The sequence below is a fragment of the Pelecanus crispus genome, chromosome 2, assembly GCF_030463565.1.
Source record: "Pelecanus crispus isolate bPelCri1 chromosome 2, bPelCri1.pri, whole genome shotgun sequence".
NCBI lineage: Eukaryota > Metazoa > Chordata > Aves > Pelecaniformes > Pelecanidae > Pelecanus > Pelecanus crispus.
The window spans coordinates 160838743-160866311 of NC_134644.1; the positions used below are offsets into that span (position 1 = coordinate 160838743).

The 27569-nt window shown below is 38.2% G+C and overlaps 1 protein-coding gene across 3 annotated transcripts in view; it reads left to right on the plus strand.

Moving 5' to 3' along the window:
• COL14A1 (collagen type XIV alpha 1 chain) overlaps positions 1-27569 on the plus strand; it is a 124407-nt gene that overhangs the window by 73064 nt on the left and 23774 nt on the right. For all 3 annotated transcript variants that reach the window (XM_075728217.1, XM_075728218.1, XM_075728219.1), the window contains exons 26-39: positions 178-301; positions 1336-1479; positions 3483-3647; positions 5142-5180; positions 5398-5536; positions 7838-7980; positions 8908-9017; positions 10451-10609; positions 16868-16945; positions 17222-17308; positions 22182-22235; positions 22637-22732; positions 23964-24017; positions 25229-25282. In XM_075728217.1, coding sequence (XP_075584332.1) covers positions 178-301; positions 1336-1479; positions 3483-3647; positions 5142-5180; positions 5398-5536; positions 7838-7980; positions 8908-9017; positions 10451-10609; positions 16868-16945; positions 17222-17308; positions 22182-22235; positions 22637-22732; positions 23964-24017; positions 25229-25282 — 1446 coding nt within the window. The remainder of the gene's footprint in view (positions 1-177; positions 302-1335; positions 1480-3482; positions 3648-5141; positions 5181-5397; positions 5537-7837; positions 7981-8907; positions 9018-10450; positions 10610-16867; positions 16946-17221; positions 17309-22181; positions 22236-22636; positions 22733-23963; positions 24018-25228; positions 25283-27569) is intronic.

The window sequence follows — 27569 nt, forward strand, 5'->3', positions numbered from 1 at the left end:
GAGAGTAAAATTAAAGTTTACTTAGTGAAAGCTTCTTAAAGAGGAAAAACATTTTGGCTTTAATTTAAAGATGAAGCAAAGTTATGAGATAAATCCTTGGTTTAAATGCTCTGATTCACTTTTTGTATATACACTGGGGTGGTGCTTTAGTAATGAACACATCTTCTGTGTGCACAGGTGGCAATAATTCAGTTCAGTGATGATCCCAGGACAGAATTTAAATTGAATGCATACAAAACAAAAGAGACTCTTCTTGAAGCTATTCAGCAAATAGCCTACAAAGGAGGAAATACAAAAACAGGTGAGAAAGGTCACTATTATGATGCAGATTTTCTCCCTGCTGCTCTCTGTGCAGTATTTCTTTCCCATTTGCTAAGTGGTTTAATATACCAGTGCAAAACCAGTGAGAACATGGTATCTCCACACTGGAGGTGAAAGGTTGGGCTTTGAAGTTAGAAGGTCTTTGTAATCTGCAGTTCACACCCTTCACCCCTACTGCTGGGTATTCACCCCTCTGACCAACAGTGATGTCAGGGATCAGGGAGAAAGGGAGAGAGGCAGCTAGACAGAGGTGAATGACTTTGGGGATTGTGGAAGGTGGAATGGGGAGTAATATGAAATCAGCTTGGCAATTGGGAGGGGAGAGAAGGTGGCAGGGAGTTTGCAGAGCATGTAGAAAACGGTGGACAGAGTGGGGGGTCTGTTTGGTTATAAACCAGGACAGTTAAGCCTCAGTGGTATGTTTAAAACTGGGCTGGGGGTAGACGTCTGTTAACTGAATGTATTTACATTTTAATTAATCCCTTAAGATGGCTGTCTGATGTGAAGAAATTAAAGTTGAGTGCTGAAAGTGTTAAAATCTGCTTTAGTTGGAAACCATATGTTTTATTATTCTCAGACTGCACAGAAATTTCTTGCAGCTGCTGCACTGCATCCAGTCTCAGTACTATCAAAAGAACACGCTTCCCATTTACTCAAGAAAATGCTACAATAGCACTTTTAGTTGTTACCTGGACTGTGCCCTACAATCCAGTAAGGGAAGATTTTGTTATCTCTAACCAGCGTAGAATACACTTTCCCACACATGTCATATTGTTGAACTTCACCTTCTGGATTGAAGAATTGAGTAGCTGAAGCCATCAAATTTTCAAAGGTTAGGGTCAAAATTAAACTTTTCTAAATCTCTGTTTCAGTAACTATACAATGCAGTAATTTACAGACTACTCAGGACCCAACAGGTTTCTCTTTTTATCGATGTCTAACATGATATAAGAAGCGAATAGAAACTGGATCTGTGTCACTGTGAAAGTATGTTGTCAATCTTTTCTGTTTCAGGCAAAGCCATTAAACATGCAAGAGAAGTCTTGTTTACTGGAGAGGCAGGCATGAGGAGGGGCATTCCAAAGGTTTTAGTTGTCATTACTGATGGGCGGTCACAGGACGATGTGAACAAAGTCTCCAGAGAAATGCAACTAGATGGTAAAATGTGTACTTTTAAGAACCATTGAGATTTTCCTTTTTCTCATTAATTATAACTACGCAAGTGTGGGCATGAGATAAGGGTAACACTTGCTCCAGGAAGATTTCCAAGTTTAAAGAAAACAGACAGCAAATGCTGAGAAACTCAGAATATCACTAGGATATGGCTAGATTCTGGATTTTTTTTTGGTAATTAATGCCATTATTTTTCATTTTGGGGGCACTGCTAAAATCATGTAGTAGTCAATGGAATTGCTCTCATGATGAAGAATTTAGGGGACATGATCCTGAGAATCTGGACCTGTCATCTATGAAGTGTAGTCTTATGGTTACCAACAAACTGAACTGTTTTGTTTTCTGTACAAGAGGTCCTTCGAAAATTCTTTCATATGTTCTTTTGCTGGTTCTGATCTGCTCTCATGTTACACTAATTACTTTTAGGAATTTTTTTTAAACCACCAATTTTAGAGCTTTGAGCAGCCACACAATGTTGTGAGTCTAAGCATAAGAACGGGGTTAGTTGTAGAAATGTCCGATACTGAGGTTTGTATCAAAACCCAAAGGGCACAGTGTGCCACGTGGAACAAAGCTAAAGGATGGAAGAAAAAAGCTATCATCCTTTTAATGTGAGGAGATCGAAGAAGAAATTGCATTTGTGCTTTTTTTATTTGCCTTTAGACTTCGGCAGCTATGAAGTTACCAGTGTATATTACTGATTCCTGAAACCCAGTGCAAACTTTGAGCTTGGCTGCCTGCTTGTATTATTGCTAGATGCTGAGTGCAGTGCCTTCATAAATAAAATCATATCACAAAATAGTAGAGCAGGCATAACTTGTTTTAAGTAGCAATCAAGAAAACTGCATATTTGTGATTAAATTGGAGTCTGTGTCTAAGATGAACAGAAAATGTTCAACTGTCAGGTAAGATTTGCAGTTGTCTTATTAACTATTAGACTGGCAATGACCTCGAGAGGAGACGGCATATGGTGGGGGTTCAGTTGCTGACCCAAGGGATGTGTCGCCTTGGACAAATGACTTCCTCTTTCCTGTTTCCTTTTGTGTGTGCTGTATGCTTAGGCTGCAGATAGGTTGGAGCAGGTACTGACTTGCATCTATGATAGAGACTGGCATGAAGAGGTGCTGATCTTGGATGAACATGAAGATGTTATAATATATTAAGTCAAAGTTTTGTTATGCTAAAAGCTCCGCAGAAGATGATGAATGCCCTTGGGCCTCATTCAAACTTAAAGACAATATTGCTTGACTGGAGTAAATTTGGGACTGAGCCATGCAAGAACAGTATGTCCATTAACAATATTCAGCCTGATGTAGACAGGTTTTTTCTTTATCTTTTATGGAAAGGAAAATGTTGAAAAACTTTTAGCTAGTTTGCTGCTCCTCAAACATATAGGACACAATTCCCATTTCATTTAAATCTTTGAAATCAGGCTCAAATTTCAAATTATATTAATGCAGAATATATAGAACAGATTCAACCAGTGCAGTTAAGCTGCTGATGAAATGAGAATGCATTTATTTGAGTGTTCACTCATGAGGCAGCAGTGGCTTGAAAATTCTGATTAGTATATGGCACAGAACAAAATCCGTAAAAGACCTACAGGAAATTAATTTCTATGCTTTGTGATATACTTGATACATCGATATTTCTGTGTGTAATACAGTATAGCATTGCATTAGAAAAGCACTTAGACATATGCTAAAACTTTAAACTACTCAGTAGTCTTATATGTCTTCAAGAAAACACTTACGCTTTAACTTTAATGAAATGAATAAGCATAAATAGCCAAAAGAAGTATCTCACAGAGAATGTATTACCTTTATTTTAGATTATATGTATGAATTTTCTTGTGCTATAGGATAATAATAAAATTTCCACCTTTGTATTTAATCAGGAAAGGAGCCAGTGCAAATACAGTTGTGTTCGTATTGTATTTCCACTCTCTAAATGAATGACTCACAAGAGTGTTCTTTTTTGTTTTACAGGGTTCAGCTTTTTTGCTATTGGAGTAGCTGATGCTGACTATTCAGAGTTAGTTAATATTGGCAGCAAGCCCAGTGAAAGACACGTCTTCTTTGTGGATGACTTTGATGCCTTTACAAAGATTGAAGATGAGCTGATCACTTTTGTTTGTGAAACTGCATCAGCAAGTTAGCCATTTTGACTTATACTTGCTTCTAAAATAAGTGCTAAATACTGAGGGTTTTGTAACTATTAATTTTCTGTTAAGAGGTATTCTTGATCTTTTTAACATAATCTGCTGCAGATACTATAAATCTAATGTTATTTCCATAAAATATGAAGGAAATGAAGGTGGTGTGACTTCAAAATAATTCATGGTTGTTTGCTATAAATCCAGAATACAGCCATTGGTTGTCAAAAACTTATTTCACATGTGAAACATTGTTAATGGTTCAGAATGTCATCATAAAAAGTTAATTATATTTTATTTTCTAGGCTATTTAACTATCTGTAAGAGTATAGTTAGCTATATTCACTATTACTCAAATCACATGGTTGATTTATTAATGGAGAGCTAATCATTAATGTTTGTATTATCAGGGAAAATAGAAGAGTTGTAGACTAAGGAAAAGCATAAAACATGCCCAAACTCTGAAATCTCTGAAAATGCCACACTTCAGACTCTTTATGAAAATGAAGGGAAAGACATTCTGGAACAATACCTAATGGTTAGAGGTCAAAAATTCACATGCTTTTAGATGTGTACCCTCAATGTTTCCTTATATATAAGCCAGGAAGTAGGTAGTGTATAGCTGATGTGAATCATTTGTAACTGTAAGGAGTCCTTGTGCATAGGACTGTGAGTTATTAGAGCTGGTGAACACAAATATGTTGCTGTGTCCCATCAATTCTTTGGTTTTCACCATAAACTCTACTTTCAATGGTAGAGAGAATTTTGAACTTTGAGAATGCTCAACAGTAGCATTTATTGGTCACTTGTGCTTGTATTCGAAAAGTGATCTCCAAATATGTGTATCCTGGGGTTCCATATTTGACACCCTGCCTGTAGGCTTACTGATTTCCCAGGGCACCTTTCCTGGAAGAGATTAGTATGCTTTCTTCCCTGCCAGAATAAAAATATAAGCCAGATTTACAGCTATTGAAAATGTGTGTACACATCTTAAGGACTGCGTGCAATTCTGGCCTCTGTTGCTCATGAAAGGTATTGTGGAGTTTGAAAAGGTACAGAGAATGCCAGCTAAAGTAATTGAACTTGAGATGGAGTTAGGCTGGATAAGCTCACAAATAGAGAACTAGGGAGCGCTTGGTTAAAACCCAGCGTCAGACATACTTTTTTATGCAGCAGGCAGTGAATTTGTTGCCACAAGAAGTTGTGAAGGTAGGTTCATGGAAGGATTAGACAAATTCATGGACAACAGATCCATAAAAGGATATTATATGGAACACACAGGGATGTACCCTTTAACATCTTTGCTACAGCCCCTGTGGATCTTGAGGACCGGCAGCTGAATGGAGTAGAAAGTGGCTAGGTTTGCATGCTCTTCCTAAACAGTATCACATTTTGCTACTGTTGGGGATAGAGTACTGGGCTGAGTGGATCATTTTACTGATCTAGTGGGACATATCTTGTATACTTAAATATATCTTTCCTTCTTTTCCAGCCTGCCCATTGGTAGTTAAAGATGGCAACAATTTTGCAGGTACAGTGTTTTTGTGTTCATTTTTGTTCCTGATTTATGGAATCATTTTCATTACCTGATTTTCACAATATTAGGCAATAAATTTCCCTTTATGCTAACAGCTGTTAAACAGATGGTGATATGAAACTCTTTTATGCAAATGGCTTTGTCCTTTTTTTGTTTCCTGTAATGCGGTATTAATTTAAATTAATAGAATGTATATTTTGATACCTTCCAGGATTTAAAATGATGGAAATGTTTGGTTTGGTTGAAAAGGAGTTTTCAGCTGTGGAAGGGGTTTCAATGGAACCTGGTACATTTAATGTTTACCCATGTTACAGACTGCACAAGGATGCCCTTGTATCCCAGCCTACCAAGTACGTATTAACATATAAATATTTGTAAAACACATGAACGTAATTGTCCAGTGCAGGCAATCATTCATTTCAGGGACCAGTATTTTCACAGCAGAAGAGCAGAGACACTAGTGCATATCTACATTATACTAATGAATAGGAAGTGTTTGGTGTCCTGAGTCCCTAGTGAGTTTCATTCAAAAATAGCAGTTGTGGGTAAAAGTAGGCAAGCCCACTGGCTATTTTGGGTTTCCTACATGAGCTGGTTTCAAGCTTGTGCCAGTTTAGCACCTAGCAATTACATGCAGGCGTATGTCTGGGCAGATTCCAGTATGTAGTACTTTGTGAAAGGTGCCTCTGGAATGCAGGTGAAGTCTCACTGAGTGCAGCATGTCTTTGAAGTGGGGGTCAGAATGAGAACCTGCTGTAACTGTCTTCAGTCGCTTGTACTTCACTCTATGTCCGTTCATTGATTACAAAGGAAGATTATCTCCTTACGCTGAAATGAGTCTATGTGAACACCATCTAGTACCTTCCTGGGAGGCAGGACATAGTTCAGTCACAAGGACTGTGTCCTGGGAGAGACGTGGAGGCGGCAACGAAGAAACCTCCTATTGAACTTTTATAGTCATTCCTGAGAGAGGAAGTGATGGAAGCTCTCCGTTTCTTCTATGAACAGTGTGTATGTTGTGTTTGGTTCTTCTCAATCCAGTCCCCCACTTCGTATTAAGTGGCATCAGAGAAAAGCAGTGGCCCTGCTGGATTAAACATGGGAAGATGTAACAAAAACTATTCGTTAGCTGAGATAAATAAGAAAGAAAAACAGTGAGAAATTACTTCTAAGGTTTATATTAGATGTCATCTTAGTCTTTTTCTGTGATTATCCTGTTGTGTCCCAGTTGGAGCTATACTTCTTGGAGCTGTTTCATATTCTCCATGTTTAGTTTCCTCCTGGGTCTAGATGGACTGAAATTTCCACAGATTAGCATTTCTCACTTTTTCCCTTTCTGCTTCTTTCTAATTGTATCTGATGCATTTATATGCTCTTCTCTAGCTGCCACCCCAGCTCAATCTTACTGCTTCATTAGGCTTTCACTCCCTTTCATGATTCAGAGAATACCTTTCTCTTGATGATCTACAGGTACGTCTGAATAATACCACTTGTTTTTGTCATCTCATCTGTGCACTGAATGCCATTAATGTTATTCTCCTTTTTGAGCTCTGTGTCCCCAGACCTTGTGTTTGCCCCACCCTGCTTATGAATTTCCTTTCATTCTTTGTACGATGGGCATACTGTAAGGCTTTTTTCTTATACCTATTGAGTTCCCTCTCTCTTTTCTCTGTGGGAAATGTGCGATGTAACATCACCTTTTATCATCTACAGACACTGTGCAGAATATATTGGTTATATATCACATTTAACTCCTTTTCCAGCATGATTCAAATCTATACATCTTATATGTGCCAGAAACACTTTAGAAGGAATGGATCATATTGGGGAAAAGAAATAGATTAAATAACCTCTTCAGGCTTCTTTCAGATCCCTTTACTATGATTTTAAGGAATCAGGCTAATTAACATTTGCAAAATACAGTCAGTCATTTCAGACACAAATGTTCCACTTTGGGATTTGACAACGAAAGGTTAAATTAAATTGGAAGTACTAAATAACAAATTTTAGGAAATGGCATAAAATAACATACTTCTTTTATATTATAAACTTCATTTCTGTTCTGCAAAAATGCTAGGAGAACAGATTGTATTTCTGTATGTGTGATGTGTTTTGACTTCACTTTCTTACATATTGGCTTTGAAATGTATAAACTACATTCCCTATAATTTATAAAGCTTCCTGTAACAGTCTCTGTCACTCCTAATTTTAATCTGTTAGTAATGGTTTAATGACAAAGATATGTCTATTGAGATTGGTCTTCCAAGCAAATTCTATTTTCACTGTCTGTTAAACCAGACAATAGCAAAGGTGTTGCAAGTGGCTACTATTTTTTAAAAGCTTTTAATATAATTAATTTCAGCTTTACTTCAAACTGACCTCCAATTTGATCTTCAAATTTAAAAAAAAAAAAATAATTAAGGGCAATTTTGTAAATTTCAAGGGAAAAGATAACTTCTCCTTTCTTCATAAGTATTCTTTTGATAGTTATCAAGTTGAGTAGATTTGCAAATGCTTATTCATGTTGCTTCTCAGTCTTGACTTCCAAAGAAATATACAGAATAATAGAAAGTGTGTTAAGTGAACATCTGGTGAGTAAATCACCAGATTTAATGTTTGTTTCAGTTTAAAAGACATTATTTCTCTTACAGGTATTTGCATCCTGAAGGTCTTCCTTCTGATTACACCATTACGTTTCTCTTTCGTATACTCCCTGACACACCTCAGGAGCCATTTGCTCTTTGGGAGATTTTAAATGAAGGATATGAACCACTGGTTGGAGTTATTTTAGATAGTAGGTATTTTATCAGTGACTTTTTCTGTAACTGTATGAATGGTTTATTCTGTGTCTAGATTTATTATTGCCAATGTTTTAATCTGCTGCCAGAACAACTACCTAGTTGGGTGATAGTCTCGGCTGGTTTTTAGATTTAATTTAACTGAGTTAAATTTGGAGTTAGAGTCAATTTTTTGAGTGCACTGCTCTAAACTGGGAGGAATGATATTGAAATCCAAAGAGCTGTACTGGCTGTAAATTGATGTAGGGGAGGTACTCATTTGGTTTTAAAATTTCCACTGCTCTGAATCTGGTTCTAATAGAATCTGTCTTGATATATGCCAGTGGTACTGACAGTACGGTATACGTAGAGGCAATGCAGTCTGGTGGATAGCAGACTTAGAGCTAGAGACACAAACTCCTGTTGACTCTTCTCATTTCTACTTGATTTGATTTCCACAACTGTAAAACAGGGATTATAATTTAGGAGGTTTCCATATTTACTGTTGAAAAGTTGTAGATACTATGATAGCTGTTCTTCATAGCTGCCAATTTTAAAAGAGAAATATTAGTAGTTATCTTTCTATCTTTCCTAGAATTTTTTAGATATATCGCCCTGAAATAGGTAGGAATTATGCATTTAGCTAGCTTGAGGATCCATGCCTCCTTTTCTTGTTCAAGTCCCACAGAGAACTAGTGGGAGAGTAGGATCAGGTAGACATGGGTGAGGTAGACTCCCAACTACGCCCATCCTTCCTGTCAACCCAGGAAAGAGCATTTTTCTGAGATAACTTGTTACTTCTGGGTCAGTATATCACTTATGAATATGTTTTACTAATATTTGATCTTTAGTTGTCTTTGTTAAACACAAAATTGACCCTTTCAAATAATGTATCAGGCCTTTTCTTCTTCTAACACAGAGCCCTTATTTTTATTCTCACACAGATGGTGGTAAAACTCTGACTTTCTTTAACTACGACTACAAAGGAGATTTTCAGACTGTGACTTTTGAAGGTCCTGAAATAAGGAAGATATTTTATGGGAGTTTTCATAAGGTTAGTAATGGTAATAGGAAAAAAACCCACTCTGAATAAAGGTTTGGGAGTTTTTCATGTTTTGAAATCTTCTTTCATGTGGTCAACTGCTGCCAAAACAAATGTACTTTGCATATTCAGAATCATCTACCAAACTGTCTTAAGTCTCTCTGCAATATTGAATTAACATTAAACAAATCATAGTTTTTATGATGAAGTTGATATGATCAATTTTCATCTCATGCTTTGTGCCTGTATTTTAGAGTTGATTAAAAATACTTGCCTTGAAAAGCAATTTAGAAATACATTGGCTTTTCCTTTTAAGGTTTGAATTGGAAATGTCAGTCAAAAAGAAAAGAGAAAGTCCAGCAAAAAAAATTACCCTTCCTTCGACCAGAGATGTTATTTTTAAACATATTTTAAGGGCTATGCCATGTCGAACTTTTCTTGGCTGTTAGAGAACTTTTAACATTCTTTCCGAAAGCAGATGAAGTAGTGCTGGGATTGTAGCACATATTTGTTGTGGAAGGTGCTTTTGTTGTTCTCTTTTATTCCTGATGTTTGTATCTTTCCTAAACAAAAAAAGGAGACTGTGGATTGAGGGATAGTATTTACAGAACTTAACTTTTCTGTACTTCCTTTTTAATCGATGGAGTGAGAAAAGGAAGGTAGGTCAGAGCTGGGGTCTAATTCTGACTAAGTTGTGCTTTGGAGGAATACATGAGGCTTTAGAAAATTCTCCTCTTAAGCATTTTTCTGCATTTTGAATGATGATCCTTGCTGTACACATGTTTGAACAGTGAAGGAGACCAAATTCATAGCAGCTTTTCAGTTATTTAGTTCCAACTGAGTGCAGAGCAGAGCAGTTACAGGACTCCTTCCTGGTATTCTCTCACCTTATCTCCACATAGTGTACTGGTATAGAGCAGACACTGCACTTCTACCAGCTCTCAGGTTTTGCTGTGCACTTACTGTGTAATTTACAGGCTAAATTTTGCTGCTTACTTTTTGCTTTTGCAAGTGGCTATAAAGGATGTATTGGTGAAATCCAGTTCTATATAGCAGGATCATACAAGGCTCAGGAATTATTACTGACCACATAAATCAAGGGTTCTTTGGGATCTGGGTGGTATATGAGCATTGTGTAGATCTTTTGTCAGGGATAAATTATATTCTTACTGAATAAATTACGTAAGGTGCCAATTTGTATGCAGATGTTCCGTAAGCAGAAAAATAAGCTAAATTCATTAAACAGATTAGAATCATAAAATAATTCAGGTTGGAAGGGACCTCTAGAGGTCATCTAGATTATTTATTCGCTATGGATTTTTCTCTGAGTTTTGTTAGCTAACATGCGGTTAGGAGCTCATTTTAAAAAAATACTTCCTTTTCCCAGGAAATGAATATACCCTATGTGCTCATTTGTATGTTAAAGCATCTTTTCTTTTGCTTAGTTGCATGTTGTTATCAGCAAGACTACAGCCAAAATAATTATTGACTGCAAGCAAGTGAGTGAGAAGACCATTAATGCAGCAGGGAATATTAGTTCTGATGGCATAGAAGTGCTGGGGAGAATGGTCAGATCCAGAGGACCAAGAGACAACTCTGCGCCAGTAAGTAGAACATGAACAATTCTTTAAACCATTTAAAATATCATAAAAACAAGTGGTTGGGATCTTTGCAGTTAGTTTTAAGTTGAAGCGGAGTGAACTCATATTTGAAACAGTAAAATTCCATCATTTCAGAAATTCTACAAAAGCCTGCAATTGTTCTCAACTTGGGCAAAATCTATTTTTGATTATTTTAATCAATGAAATCACTAGATCGTCATTGTTCAAATGTTATTCTCAAAGACATATGTGAACACAGTTGATACGCTCAGATATGACTTATGTTCCAAACTTCATTACACAAGAGTAATACAATGTATAACTCCTTTGCCTGGAATAATTTAAACTCTGTTTTGAGTGATAATTATTACCCATATCTCTTACTCCTTCTTACTCTTTGTTTGTCCCCGAGTTCACTGTTTGCTCATTAAATAATTGAACTGGTTTGACACAGATGGCCCCCCAAAACCCCTGTCTTGGTATATCTAGTTCTTTTATAATATAAAATATTTTAAACGTGGAATATCCTCCCCAAGATTAAGTACTCTCATTCCTCTGAAATTATTCTCCTAGAAGCAGTAATTGATCATTCTGTTTGCACAGTAACCTATGAGAGTCTTTCCATTTTGCTTCAGATGTCATTAAGAAGGTTTGTTTGGGTTTTTCAGGTAGATTTAGTTGTTGAAGAAGAATTGACAGTCTGGCAATGATCTTGGGAAGGCTTCTTTGCCGTGCAGTACTGTTTGCCAATTTTCTTTGAACTTTCTTGACCCTAGAATGAGGTTAGCAGAGAATGTGAACCTTGAACTCAAGGCTTGGTTTGAATAGGAATGAGGTTTCAATAATGTATTTACTTACTACTATATGGAAATACTCTTGTTTAGTAAAAAATAAGCCCTCAGAATATATCTCTGTATACAAAAAAGAGCCTTTAGGACTCTAACTTACGGATAATAATTATATCAAGCCTGTAAAGACAATTACACAGAGAAACCTTTGTAGTCACATTCCAATAGAAACAGAAAAAGGCAAACTTAGGAAATCTTGGAATTAGAGAAGGCTTTGTAAAGAAGTGGAAAGAAATGGTGTCTTTTGTTAGAACCCAGGAATCTATAAAAGATAAGTCAGACTGCCCACTCACTGAAAAATTTGGTTTTGTTCAAATGAACTGTAAAACTGATGTAAGACTAGAAATGTGTAGCTGAAGATGAATATTCTTTAGTCTGTAGTACTGTTTAGCTGCCTTCAAGTATTACCACATATACCAAATTACAATCGGATCAAGAAAGCACCCAAATACCATTCTTTAAAGTCTCCATTCTGCACATTTTATTCATATTGAGTAGAACTTGTGTGAATAGTCACATTTAAGGTATGAATGAGTTGGTTTCCGCTAGTCCAAAAATTAGAGAACATCAAAGGAAGCTAGTAGTAGGCAGGATAGAGGTTCTTCTTGCAACAGGTAGTACATCAGTGCAGCTCCTTGCTGCAGAATTTTATGGGTGCTAAATTTCTATAGATTGTAGGGAAGCCTGTACAAATGAATGAAAGGGAAATATTGGTTGTTAACAAATCTGGGGCAGGAAATCCCTGATCTGAAATTCATTGGAAGCTAGTAGACTGTAAGGTAGAAGTATGACTCACACCCTTGTGCTTCATTAGATATCATTTGTGCCACCGTTGGAAATAGAATACTGGGCTTTATTACATTCCAGTGTCTTCACAGTTTTAAGAGATTCATGCATACAACAAAAATTCCTTTTTGTATAACATTTTGAAAATTGTTTTGAATTGATACAAAAATTGGGGTTTAATAGTTCTGAAAAGTTCTTTTTTTCACCATCTGCATTTTCATAAAATGCTTTAATCTGACTTTTCATAGAATCATAGAATCATAGAACTGTTTAGGTTGGAAAAGACCTTTAAGATCATCCAGTCCAACCATTAACCTACACTACCAAGTCCACACTAAACCAATCAAGGGTAGACTAGACTAAACCATGTCCCAAAGTGCCACATCTACCCGTTTTTTGAACACTGCCAGGGATGGTGACTGCACCACCTCTCTGGGCAGCCTGTTCCAATGCTTAACCACCCTTTCCGTGAAGAAATTTTTCCTAATTTCCAGTCTAAACCTCCCCTGGCGCAGCTTAAGCCCATTTCCTCTCGTCCTATCGCTTGTCATTTGGGAGGAGAGACCAACACCCACTTCGCTACACCCTCCTCTCAGGTAGTTGTAGAGAGTGATAAGGTCTCCCCTCAGCCTCCTCTTCTCCAGGCTAAACAACCCCAGTTCCCTCAGCCGCTCCTCATAAGGCCTGTGCTCCAGAACCTTCACCAGCTTCGTTGCCCTTCTCTGGACACGCACCTCAATGTCTTTCTTGTAGTGAGGGGCCCAAAACTGGACACAGTATTCCAGGTGCGGCCTCACCAGTGCCGAGTACAGGGGAACAATCACCTCCCTGCTCCTGCTGGCCACACTATTCCTGATACAAGCCAGGATGCTGCTGGCCTTCTTGGCCACCTGGGCACACTGCTGGCTCATGTTCAGGTGGCTGTCAACCAGCACCCCCAGGTCCTTTTCAGCCAGGCAGCTTTCCAGCCACTCTTCCCCAAGCCTATAGCGTTGCATGGGGTTGTTGTGACCGAAGTGCAGGACCCAGCACTTGGCCTTGTTAAACCTCATACAGTTGGCCTCGGCCCATCGGTCCAGCCTGTCCAGGTCCCTCTGCAGGGCCATCCTACCCTCCAGCAGATCGACACTCCCACCCAGTTTGGTGTCGTCTGCAAACTTACTGAGGGTGCACTCAATCCCCTCATCCAGATCATCAATAAAGATATTAGACAAGGCTGGCCCCAAAACTGAGCCCTGGGGAACACCGCTCATGACCAGCTGCCAACTGGACTTAACTCCATTCACCACAACTCTCTGGGCTCGGCCACCCAGCCAGTTTTTTACCCAGCGAAGAGTACGCCCGTCCAAGCCATGAGCTGCCAGCTTCCCAAGGAGAATATTGTGGGAGATGGTGTCAAAAGCTTTGCTAAAGTCCAGGTAAATGACATCCACAGCCTTTCTGTCATCTACCAGGCGGGTCACCAGGTCATAAAAGGAGATCAGGTTGGTCAAGCAGGACCTGCCTTTCATGAACACATGCTGGCTGGGCCTGATCCCCTGGTTGACCTGCACTTGCCTGTTGAGTTCACTCAAGATGAACCTCTCCATAATCTTTCCTGGCACTGAGGTCAGGCTGACAGGCCTGTAGTTTCCCAGGTCCTCCTTCTGGCCCTTCTTGTAGATGGGCGTCACATTGGCAAGCCTCCAGTCATCAGGGACCTCCCCTGTTAACCAGGACTGCTGATAGATGATGGAAAGTGTCTTGGTGGATCCCAGATCCAGCCCCATAGACTTGTGAGCATCCAGGTGGCATAGCAGGTCATTAACTGCTTCCTCCTGGACTATGAGGGCTCCATTCTGGTCCCCATCCCTATCCTCTAGCTCAGGGGCCTGAGTACCCTGGGGATGACCGGTCTGGCTGTTAAACACAGAGGCAAAGAAGGTGTTAAGTACCTCAGCCTTTTCCTTGTCCTCGGTGACAATGTTCCCCCCCACATCCAGCAAGGGATGGAGATCCTCCTTGGCTCTCCTTTTATTGCTGATGTACTTGTAAAAGCATTTTTTATTATCTTTTACAGCATTGGCCAGATTGAGCTCTAGCTGGGCTTTTGCCTTTCTCATTTCCTCCCTGCATGACCTGACAAGATCCCTGTACTCCTCCTGAGTTGCCTGCCCCTTCTTCCAAAGGCGGTAGACTCTCCTTTTTTCCCTGAGTCCCTGCAAAAGCTCCCTATTCAGCCAGGCAACTCCCTTAAAGATGCTCATTACATAAAATAAAAACGGGCAGGCAGTTATTTTGGAATAAAATTGTGGATGTTTTGTTCTGACTGTATTCACATGGAACAGTTTAACATTGTCAGAATGTTTGTAGTGTGGGGTTATTTTTGGTTTGTGGTTTTTTTTTTTAATAAATTAATCCAATGCAGTCACCTGCATTTTGCAAAATGATTCAATTTTGAGGTAATGTAATTGTATCAGAGGTTTTTTTTTTTCCCATCGATGCATATGGTGTGCAACAGTTCAATGAAAAGGCAGAAATAGTGATAGATAGGTCAAAAAGGGGTTTAGGCCAAAGGTACCTAGCCCTTTTAACATCCCTTAATAGTGAGGCGTCTCTGGATTAGACACTCCAGCCAGCTAGAGCAATGAAACCTGACCATGACATGCAGCAAGTAATGTTCTTTATTCCTTCAGTGGGATTTAATGAAAAGTCCAGCTTTAAAACATTGTTTATTTACAATTCACAAACCTTCTCTTTATTGATGTTTCCTTTTCTTTTAAATTTGACTTGTTTATCTCAGTGTGCGTGTACTGTTCAAAAAACTAACGTATGATGTGGGTCTGGTCTTGAGAAATCTTTGCAGAACTGTAGCCTGATCCGATGAGGATGGGCAGACTTTTCTGTCTTACTGGTTCTGCTTGCAGGGCTGGATATTTAGAAAGCAAAATCACTGTGAATGCAGAGAATTATGAATAAATGTTTAACAGTAGCAAAGAAAGCTTTGTTTAGTTATTTAGCTTGAGTCAGAGCAACCCACATAATATTTTAAAATAAGAATACTGAGTCATTCAACATTTGGATGGTGAATGCAGCAATTCAGGGAATGTCTGTGCTCTTTATTTTACAGCAACATGCTTTATCACTATGGATCTCTAGATTGTCTAATCCAGAGAAAATGAATGCATGTACACGCCTATGTAGGACTGCATAAATTTAGCCAATACTGTCAACCTTCTGTTGTTCAGGATAACAGAATAGCTTGGGATGGACTGTGTTATGGAAGAAATGGCACTGCTACTTACTAGTAGTGAAGAGACATCTATGAGGCTCCACATGCACCCAACTTGCATTTGACATAGCCAGGGATACAGACATACTGGACTCAGGATAGACCTTTGTGAAGCCAAACCAAGGGTCCAAAAGCTGCCTTCATGTTGCACTTCAGCTGTCTAAGGTGTTTAGTGTGGAGCCAGCTCACGTGTGTCTGCATCTGTGGTACAGAGTATCTACAAAGCAGCTAATCTGCTGGCAGATAAGAAGAATTTCTATGTATATGAAAGTATTCTTTTGTTTAAAATATAATAGTTGACTTATATAAGAAAAAAATGAGGCAAAACTGAAGGTGCACATATGTAAAGAGAGTCTTTAAATTCACTCCTCTGTTCTAGTGTTAAAGTAATGCCACTGAAAATATTAATGGGAGCAAAACCAGAGAGAGTTCTATCTCTAGCAGTTCCTCACATTTTTAACATGTAGGGTTAAATTAATGGGATGTTCTGTTCCATTCTATCATCCCTCTCTATTCAGTATGCACATAAATGAGGCATGGAAAAAGAATAGAAATAGTAGCAGAAGAAAGTTTCATCTCTCTAGACCCCTTTGTTCGGTTCAAGGCTGTAAAGGAGACAATTGGTTTTACCATTCAGTCCTATTTAGTATATTGTTTCTGAGTACCTAGTAGTGATCATTTTTGCCAAATGTTTGTGTTCTTGTAGATTAAATTCTTGTCCAAACCATGTTCCCAGACCTGTGGTGGGAATTTTCTTTTCTGCCCAATGTTGTCATGTGTTGAGCAAGCTTTTCACCATCCTTAAACTTTCGTTGCCTTGGGATAATATGGATAAGAGAGGGCATATTCTAAAGTAAAATAAAACTGGAGAAGATGATAAATATTATTTGTGGCTCAGCTCCAGTGTAAGTAATAGGCTACAGGAGACCTTGTCCCAGATAAAATCTGAGCACCATACCAGTGGGTTAAGAGAAATTACTCAGTTTTGAGAAGCTGAGCTCTCTTTTGCCTGTCTCTTGATGCCGCCTTTGCTAGAAAAAAGTATCGGGAGGCACCACTGGGCAAAATCAGGAATTTAATCGAGGAGGTGGGGATAATCCATCAAATGCCTGCAGCATTTAACCTTGAACAGCTTGCTTAATTCTCATAATGTCTGATAGTTTGGACAAGTTGGTTAGAACACAAGCCTTTTACTGTTTAAGTTAGCATGTTTGTGGCTAGTTGCTGAAAGTCGATAGCCTTTACTCAGTCTAATCTGAGTGCTTGAATCAAGGTAGCTTTTCTTGCTGATGGCTCCATTTTGCACAGGTCTTACAACTAACAGTCATTTTGTACACCACCTTTGTTTTGAAACAGTTGCAGTTACAGATGTTTGACATTGTTTGTGCTACCTCATGGGCCAATCGAGACAAATGCTGTGAGCTTCCTGGCTTGGTAAGAAACCTCCTTCAATAACTGTAGAATTTACCTTTGGCTTCTCCTTTATCAAGACAAATGTGTTTTAATGGAAATGAATGGCTAAGAGTTTTCAAAAAAGCCCAAGTCTGCTTGGGTTACTTGTCCTATCGAAAGTCAATGAGATGTATGTTTCTAAATCAAGTAGGTGCTTTTGAGGCATCCACACAGTACTATCTCCTAGATTCATAAAATTCTTAACTTCTGAATCGAAGTTTTAGACATCATTCTCTTCCTATCTTGATCTTTCCTTAGAGAGACGAGGAAAATTGCCCAGCCCTTCCTCATGCTTGTTCCTGTTCAGAAGCTAATAAGGGTCCCCTTGGACCTCCTGGACCACCGGTAAGGTTTTATTCAGGTTTGTAGTCAACTGTACCAAATAGTCCGCTGGCCACCTTTATTCCAAGACATGTGAATATACCACCATTGTATAACTAACAAGGTTAAATTAGGGTTTTAAGTGTTGGCAAAGACATAAAATTACATTCAATTTGTAGCAAAGTTTCCAAGTAATATGCTGTAAAAAAACCTTCTCAGCCAATAAGTCAGTCAAATTTTTAATGGCTTAATCAAGACCTGAAGCAGTTAGGATAATCTTTAGACCTTGAACCCCATCACCTGTCTGTAGCATTAGTAGATATGTCATAGTTAGTGCCATTTATTTTCAAATTTTTAATCACCTGCTATCTGTCTACTCTAGCATGTGTATTAAATACAGATTGGAGTTTAGCTTTCTGAAATGCTCAGTTTACAGTATTCTTATGAATTAAAGATGTGGGGTATGACAACACCATTTGTGTGATAAATGATAAAAGAAGACTTTTCTGTCTTAAAAGCATGACCTAGGTACAATATTTATTGGAAAGCAGAACTGAAAGCACTGATTCTGAGAGCTCCTGAGAGGTCCTAGAGGCAGAGAGGTACCCAAAATTGATGAAGGGAAGAGAGGATAAGATGAACTGGCTTTGGTGAAAGCTGAATTGAAGCTTTTTCTAGCTTGCCAGTGAATGATGAAATACACACTGTCACAACTTTTACCTATACTTTGTGGTGTTACTTTGATAGCACTCATCTAAGTGTTTACTGTGTAAATGTTAAGTAAGTGTATATCTAAGTCCCTTGCGTAACCAGTGGAACTAGGTAGTCTCTTCTAGAAGACAATTATTTAACTTTCCTTCCATCTCAGTGTAGTATCTTAGAAAGAGGGAATAAATCTCCTTTCTTTTTACTGGCTTGTGGAAGAACCCAGACAATGGATCAGACCAGACAATGGAGATACATGTCACTAAATTTAGATAACTCAGTCTCACATCGCAAGGCTGATTTTTAGCAGTTTAGAAAAGTTGTAGGTTCTGTTTGCAATGGTCTGTTATTGGTTTGGTTTAATGAGAATCCTAACTGGGATGTTTATAGAACGGTCATGTGTTTTTTCTTTTACAACTAGATTGATAACTCTGATTGTCATCTTAGGGCTGCTTGCTAAGTTAGCTTGAGATGAGGCCCTCTTGTGAACAAGTTTGAACTGCATGTTTCTCTGCTCATACTGTGTCCTGGATGCTCCAAGAGCATGTTTTGAAGAGAAAGAGCCAGTGAAGAATGAGAAGGAAAATAAGTTTCTGGAAAGGTTAAAGGATGCAAATTACATGAGATGCATGTTCAACAACAAAATTAACTTGCACATAAGGCATTCACCTCGTAGATCTTAGCAGACATTTATCCTACTAACAACTCGGAGGTTAGTCTTTCTGCAAGAACTGTTTTTCAAGCTCTGGTATGAAAACTTGAAAAGGAACTCAGGAGAAAATTCACTGAAGACGTGTATCTTGAACTTGAACAGAAAATTATTCTGTTCTCCTATTTGAATGTAGGTTATAAATCAAGTATGGATTAAGGTTTTAATTTCTGTATATAGTTGTCCAATTTGTGTTGTGTGAAAAAGACAATGGGATAATTCACGCAAAAATGCAACTGAAATTGAGTAGTTTGACCACATTTCACAGTAAAATGAAAAATGTTTAAAAATTATCTGACTGGAAGGATGTGTGTTACTATAGTTCAAAACATATACAGATCAGGAATTGCTAAAGCTTAACCCAGCAGTAAAATAATGTACTTCTATTTATTACATTTAGGATTAATACTGTTTTGAGTAGCATAGTGCCATGCAAGAGGAGGCTTAAAATCAAGCAGAAAAATCACTGCTTGGGCAGGCAAGTATGTGATTCTGGAACTCAGCCTCTTTTAAGTGATACTTTTTGCCAGACAGTTAGATGGCATAGCTCTGGAAAAAAATAAGAGGCCTAGGAAAAAGTAGAGCAAAAGAATAAAGTCAGCATTCATCTCTGTGCCAACCAAAAGTCAGAAAGTCATATGTGCTATGTCTGGTCAATACTGCTCCAAGTCGTTAAAATGTCATGTGACTTTTCTCTAAGCCAAGGATTTTTCTGTTTAAAGGATCAGGATTCTACCATGTAGCCAGTTTTAGACATTAGACTAAAAAGACTCCAAATAAAAGGCTTCCATTTGTTTGGGATAGTAACGCTGGAAATATATTTTAAGCTCTTTTAGGAAGTGGGTCATTTTGGGTAAGACAAAGTATCGTTTAGAGTTAAGATTATCTGGCAGTTTTCATTATAGAATACTGTTTTTATGGCTTCATCTTTGCCAGAATTTGATCATGCTGTCTGAAGTTCCCCATGCAAAGAAAGATATCACACAGACCTGATGCCTTATTTGAAAGGAGTGCTGCAGAACTGGAGAAGGTGAAGAAAGAGACAAAAAATATTGGAGGACTGGAGAAGTTTAATTGCAAAGAAAACCTTTCAGTGCCTCATAGGTTTTAACTATTAAAAAGAAAGAAGGAGGTGCAAGTCACAATAACAGTTGATTAAGACCTGTTTCTGGGGAAAAGCACTGGCTATTAAGTTATTTTAAATAAGAGAAAAAGGCATAACAGGAATTCTTGGCTAGAAGTAAAAGCCAAAGAAATTAAAAATTTGAAATTAGTCACACATCTTAGTAGTGCTGGGGAGTAACCACCAAAACAACTTTATGAGAAAAATGAGGGAGGTTCTTGTGATGTTTTCATCTTAAATCAATGCTTTTCTGGAACTTGTGCTTTTACCAAGCAAAGATTACTGGGTTCAAAACATGGATAAGTGTACCAAATTCAGTGTGAATCTTAAAGCATATGATTTAATAGCTCAGCATCAGGCTATTTTTAAGTATATATTCTTACTCAGCAAAAATATAATCTGTTTCTGAGAACAAAATGGGAGAAAATAGTGTGATTTTGTGTATGTTAGAAAGTTGCAGTTATTTTGCTGAGTATTTGCATAGGAATTTTTAATCTGAGAGAGAGGTAGGAGAAAGGGCCAAGGGAGTTACTGGGCTGGAATGCAGAAATGTGAGGATGTGGAATTTGGGAACTGGCAACTGGAACACCGTTCTGTGGAGAGCATGGGATGAGATTTTAGGGTTGGAGCTGACTGTGATGAACGGGTTGTGGCCATAGAGCTGTGGGATGGAAGTGAGAAGACAGAAGGAGCTGGGACAAGGAGTAGAAAATTGCTCTGTGATCACATATATGAAGACTATGTCATGACACCTTCATTGAAGAGCAAGAGTACTCTGGTACTTCCAAACATTTCTTTTATTGGCATTCCTATTTAAAGTCTCATAGATACTACATATGCATTTAATCTGATAAGCATATTTTCTATTTTTATGTCTTTAATGTAACTGCTGTTATTTTTGTAAGTACTTATTGTAGCCTCTAAAGAACGCTGTTCAGTTATGGTGCCTAGTTGTACAAGTCCTTTTTGATTACAAAGAAGGGCAGAATCCCTGTAAAGCTCATATCCCAAAAGATTCAGCAATATACTCACGTAGGGGAAGAGGGAAATTGGTCTGAAAAAAGTGGAAAAAAATAAAAGAATCTTTATTTATGCTGTCCTAGAGGACAAAGCACATGCATGTGTATGCAAAACACGTTCATGGCAGCCATCCATAGATATATGCAACTCCAGTGTCTCAGACAATAGTAATAAAAAAGGCAACAGTTGGTTAATAAATGATTAACAGATGTAAGCACTGCTGAAGAAAGCAAAAAAGACAAAAATGAGCAAAAGAGTATTTTACCTAAGAGTAGCTCTAAATTAAACCATGGTAAGTCTAGTAGATCCTGGAGTTGTCCTTGCTGAAAAATATTCCGGAGTCATTGGAATCATAGAATCATTTAGGTTAGAAAAGACCTTTAAGACTATCGAGTCCAACCATTAACCTAAGACTGCCAAGTCCACCACTAAACCATGTTCCTAAGCACCACATCTACATGTCTTTTAAATACCTTCAGGGATGGGGACTCAACCACTTCCCTGGGCAGCCTGGGCAGCAATGCTTGACAACCCTTTCAGTGAAGAATTTCTTCCTAATATCCAGTCCAAACCTCCCCTGGCACAACTTGAGGCCATTTCCTCTCATCCTATCGCTTGTCATTTGGGAGGAGAGACCAACACCCACCTCACTACAACCTCCTTTCAGGTAGTTGTAGAGAGTGATAAGGTCTCCCCTCAGCCTCCTCTTCTCCAGGCTAAACAACCCCAGTTCCCTCAGCCGCTCCTCATAAGACTTGTGCTCTAGACCCTTCACCAGCTTCATTGCTCTTCTCTGGACATGCTCCAGCACCTCAATGTCTTTCTTGTAGTGAGGGGCCCAAAACTGGACACAGTATTTGAGGTGTGGCCTCACCAGTGCTGAGTACAGGGGGACAATCGCCTCCCTGTTCCTGCTGGCCACACTATTCCTGATACTAGCCAGGATGCTGTTGGCCTTATTGGAAACTCAGCCTTTAACAATGCGGTGTTTTTGGTGAGAACAGAGAGATATGCAGGTTTCAGCAACTGGAAGGGGACCCATAACCACATGTATACATTTCCATTCCTATTGTAGCTTTCAGTGTTGTTTTGATGCTTACGTGGTGTGCATTCTTGATGCTATAAGTAGTGAAATCTGTGTTTAAATCTGTTCCTGTATATGGCCACACTTATGTATGTTCTCAGTTTAATTACTCCAGTAGAAAGAGATGGACAGGATATTTGCTAATTCCTGAACACTGATTCAGGAGAAAGAAAAAACTGTCTGGGCTTATCTGGATTTCGTTTTTGTTTCTTTGAGAGTTTTGGTTTTCAGCAAGTCCTGTGCTTGTGCTTCACAGGGTGGTCCAGGTGTCAGAGGTGCCAAAGGTCATCGTGGCGATCCAGGTCCAAAGGTACTTTGTACAGCACTTTACAGTTAACAGATGCACAGGTTCTTGGTTTATCTCTGCTGCATGTAAACCTTGAAATGAATTCCAGATTGTCTCTGATGTCTCTGAGGAAAAAGCATAGTGAAATGCCATTGGCGTTTGGTGTTTCTGTTTTCATAACAATTGCTTGTCCTGTTTGTTCCTTGATGAAAGATATAAAATTCAGAATGCTGCTTTCACAGCATAAATCTTCATTTTTTTGTATTTATGAAGGAACCAGGCAGTTTTAAATTGAACCATAACTGCTCAATCAAATGTTAACTCATATTTCAGATGTTTTTGAGTCTATTGGTATTTAATTCTTCAAACAGCAGCTGCCTTTGTCCATATGATAACAGTTTAACTTATGTCCTGTGCTACTTTAGGGACCAGATGGACCTCGAGGTGAAATTGGTGTTCCTGGACCACAAGGACCTCCAGGACCACAAGGACCCAGTGGACTTTCTATTCAAGGGCTTCCAGTAAGACTTATAAAATCAATAGGGTTCTTTCCTGTGATGTTTTGAACAGCACATATCTTACACTAGACCAAATTATCAGAATCTGAATTTCAATATTTGAGGTGAAATCACAGATTTGGGTTGAACCTATAGTGGACGTGGGTTCAATGCCAACATTTCTGGTTTTATTTGGACCTGAACTTTTAGTTAGCTGAAGAGATTTGATCGCAGTTTGAGCATGACCCAGGTATTAGTATCCAAGCCTGGAGACAAGTGAAAAAAATTGCAGTGGGTTTTGTAACATGGCCCCAAACCAAAATGTTAATATTTTGTCTTTTTCTGGTTGTGGTATTGCTCATTGCAGATCAGTTCTGACTTGAAAGGTATGCCCAAGCAAGAACACCATATTCGCTGCCAAAATTAAGCAATAGTATTCAATACACTTACTGAGTCTATCATCAGAGATGATTAGGCCTGGAGTTTGCAATGCTGTTGTGAAATAAGTCTCAGAATTTCATCATAAAGACACATTGGTAGAATAATGAACCAGCAGCACTAATCTTGTTTTATATACATCTCTGGTAGATGGGTACACACAAGCCTTGAAATGTGGCAGATGGTATCTTTTTCTGCTAGACATTTTTTTCAAAATTTAATACAGTATAATACACTCTTCTTCTTACCCCCTCTGCATGATACTGCTCTACAATATAATGAAGTGATTTACCAAAACTGTATATTCTTGATGATGCTGTCATCAGAGAATAATACAGAATACATTAATTATAAGAATAGTTATTTGATAGAGAAATTGTGTTTCTGCAGAAAATTTAATTAAAATTAGTTCATTATCTAGAAAAATATATCTTTGTCAGGCACATGTAGTGTAGGAACATGTCTAGTTTCCATGGAAATCCATCGGTTTCATCATTACAGGAAATGCTTCCGAGGATTGAAGAGAAACAGATTCCTTTGAGGAGAAAAGAAAATAAATACCATTTTTGCAACATAAGGGCTATAGTTTTGTCAGGTTAATTCTGAAATCTTTTAAAATTAGTTTTATTTTCTTTATTTTCTATATTTGTAAATTCTTCATTTACAGTTTTGCAAATAGAGTCTGTTTCAGCAGGAAAAATAGCCTGTTTTCTTATTGGTTGCTTGGTTGTTTTTTTCTAAAGAAGCTGAAAGGAACTATTAAAAATATGAAAGTAAGCATGTATTTGGTTTACTGTGTGTGATTCTTAATTTGCAGGGGCCACCAGGTGAAAAGGGAGAGAAGGGAGATCTTGGTTTTCCTGGCCTGCAGGTATTCCCTAAGTTGTTGTTTAACCTGTCACTCACTAAGTTTGAATGTTGAATTGACATCATTGTGAATTTAGGGCACAAATTCAAAACTGCTGAGAAGCATGTTGTTGGGATGAATTTGAACAGAGGTTTAGAATTAGGAATCTAGGGTATGCCAGTATGCAGTGACCAAATCATTCAGGGCCTGAAGAACCTGTTACTTTCTTGACCTTTGTTTAACACTGAAATTGGGTCTCTACAGACTCAAAACCTATCCATTCTTAGATTTCTGCTTACACAGTGAATAACTAGCATCTGTTTGTTTTCACTTTAAACCCATTAAATTCCTCCTGCAGTTATCTAGGAGGATGGATCAGGCACTTAATCTTTTTGATGCCATCTTCAACAAGGTTGGCATCTTAAAAAGCTGTAGTATTCAGTGAATCTGACTCAGTTTGGTGTCTGGTATTTAGTATGGAGATTGCATTCCAATTTATTGCTGCTTTCCAGGATCTTTTGCTCTTCCCTTTTCAGATGCTCCTCTTCCACTGATTATATCCCTCCAGTATTTGTTAGTTGTTACAAGGTTCCCCCCTCTTGTTCATATGTGCTAGGGATAGTAAACTCATACAGCCTTTCCTCATAAATCAGTTTTGTTAGCCTTCTGGACCACTGCAGTAATGGTCCCAGAATACTGCTCTGCAGCCTTCATGAGTCAGAGTGACATTTCACCTGAACAATGGGGAACTGCAGGACGTAATTTGTAATCCTGCTCAGGCAGGATTTCACCTTGCTGCACTGACTTCAAAAAATATGGTAACAGCCTCCATTTTAGTAATGAGAGAGAGAAATAGCAGTTGTGTTTTTAGGTTAAGGTACTGATGTCATGCAGTGGAGTTACACTGAGATGACACTGGAATGATGTAGGAAATCCAGCTCTCTTTTCAGCTTAGTGGCACAGGAAACCTGACTTGATGAAATTGTCAGTGTTCTTAAGAGAAGATTGTAGTGAGGTTTTATGAAGCCTGTGCATTTTAACAGTGTGTGTTTAACCATCTCTCATTCACAGAAATACCTTCTGAATCTCTTCTATGGCCCCACCCATTATTGAACTCCCTAGTTCCATTTATCCAAAACATTTATCCAAAAATGTCATACAGTTTCACTGGGAAGTGATTTAGTTGGATTCTGTTAATGTGATCTCATCATTTGCCCTCCCTTTATAATGCTTAGGGTGTCCCAGGAGCATCAGGTTCACCTGGAAGAGATGGAGCTCAAGGTCAAAGGGTAAGGTAAAATTAATATGTTTTGCATTTGTTTTAAGAGTTTCCATTCCATAATGGATATGTTTCCCAGTGTGGTTGAGTTATTATAGTTTGTCACTTGTATTCTGTCATTTCTGGAGACCCATATCTCTGTGCCAATCAGCAGAGAAGACAGAGATAGGGTGGAGTATCCTTCCATCTGGTAGATCAGGGTTCAGAAATACTAGAGGAGTAATGGGGAGCCATGCTTCTGTTTAATGCATTTGATGGGACTAGATGCCGCTAGTTTCCAGCACTGCCAATTAGACCATTTGCTTATATGTTTAAAATTAGATGGTGGTTAAATGGCACATAATTAGCATGCAATCCAATACAGTAATCTAAATTTGCTTTCTAGCTAGTTAATAAATGACAGAGACAACTACAAGGGAATTTAATATTGAAGGTAAAACAATTCCTGTAGAAACTGCGGACATAAGGGAAAGGTGAAGAATAATATCAAAATTTAGTCAACCTTATTCTGCTTCTGGTAGAACAAATGAAGATACTTACAGTCTGTCTGGAAATTGGTAAAAAAATCTTCATATTCACGTGTGCAGTTAAACCTCTAAGTCCTCCTCCCTGTCTCCCTGGGGAGACTTTTGTTTCATTATTAGACAGCCACTGGCAAGTTGTTGTTAACATAATACTAGATTACTGTCTACAGCAGAAGTTCATTATGACATGAATTTTCAGTTTCACTTGAACAATATTTACATATTCATGATCCCTTTTTGGATATGTTAATGTAACTTGACCTCTAGAGAAGTCTGGACCTTCTCTGGATTTTTCTCAGGCATTAACCTGAGACCTTGTTATAAAAAAAAATCCTGATAGCAAAATGTGTATTTGAGCTCACTATTATGAATTTAAGCATTGGCATATTTTTGTGTACAGAAGTAATTCCACTGAAGTTACTGTAGAATTTGGGCAATGCATAGATGTTTTTTCTCTAAAATCAAGAAAAGAAAGTAATTTTATTAAGATAAAGATTTACACAGTATTATAATCAGATGAATAACCTTCTAATCAGATGAGTAGCCTTCTAATTTTCAATTAAGTTGTAGTGAAATATGAAGGTAAATGTATTCCTTTTCCTACTTTATAATACTGTGATGCCTTCTTCTGTATGGAAGCTCATTTTTGCATGTTCTTAATGTCTTCTTTTCTACCATATTGGAATTTTTTCCCCCTAAATTCCCGAAGCTTGGTGTCACCTGTTCATCTCCAGGTTAATAAAGACCTGAAGCTGATGGACATTTGGATTTTTGCCACCATGCTGTCTAATCTTGGTCATAGCCAGGTTGAGGTGACTTGGTGCTAGATGCTGTACATGTGAGTGGTATGTGCCTCTTCTTTCTGCATTCCTGATCACAAGGGACAGTGAGCATTCTGCAATTCAGGGAGAAAAGAACTCTGTGTTTTTACTTTATTCTGTAGCTAACTTTATATTTAGCAGTGGAGGCCCTCAGCCATGTCTTGATGTCAGCCAGCAGTTCAGCAGTCATCTAGTTTTCCCACATATGGAAGTCAGCAGGTTGTTGCAGAGACATGGTATTTCTGAGAAAAGCTGGCAGGAAGACTAGTGCAGCAAAGGCTTTTGATACAGCCTGGAAAGGTCATGCAGTGCTCATTCTGTAGAAGACCCCAGTGTTGTCTATAATAAGGTAGAGCAATTACATAAATTGCCATTTTTTATAGATATGGTAATAATGCTTTGTTCATGTGTTCAATTTCTTCTGGTGTTAATCAAAGAGGCTGGATAAATAGCCTGGATCTCATAAAATTAGGTCTGTTAGGCTGTTATTGTCTCTGTGTGACCCTTATGCAATATTGTCCAGCAGTAATTATTTCTATGGTAACAAATAATTATGTTATACTCATTTTATGGTGTTGTAACTCATTTGATTCCTGTGAAGTTATGACAACATAAAATGGCTTTTAATGGGTGAAGATTCAAACCAATGATTTCACTGCAGTCTCTTTGAAGGCCAAGCACTTGAGAAAGGCATAGTTCTAAAGGGCATAACTGCAGCAAAAACAAAGGGGAACTGGAAAATTCCTGAAAAATAAATTGCCTTTTTGTATAATGTTCCCTTTGTTGGGCTTCCTCCTGTTAGCCAAGATGCCAAACTGTTTTGCAGCTATTATAGTACTAGAGCTGAGATTTTTCTATGTTATTCTTAGTTTAGCTATCACTTCCTCTTTAGTATTTATTGTTCATTGAAATATTTTAATGACAGTGGTACCAGTGCTGTAAGGTACAGATG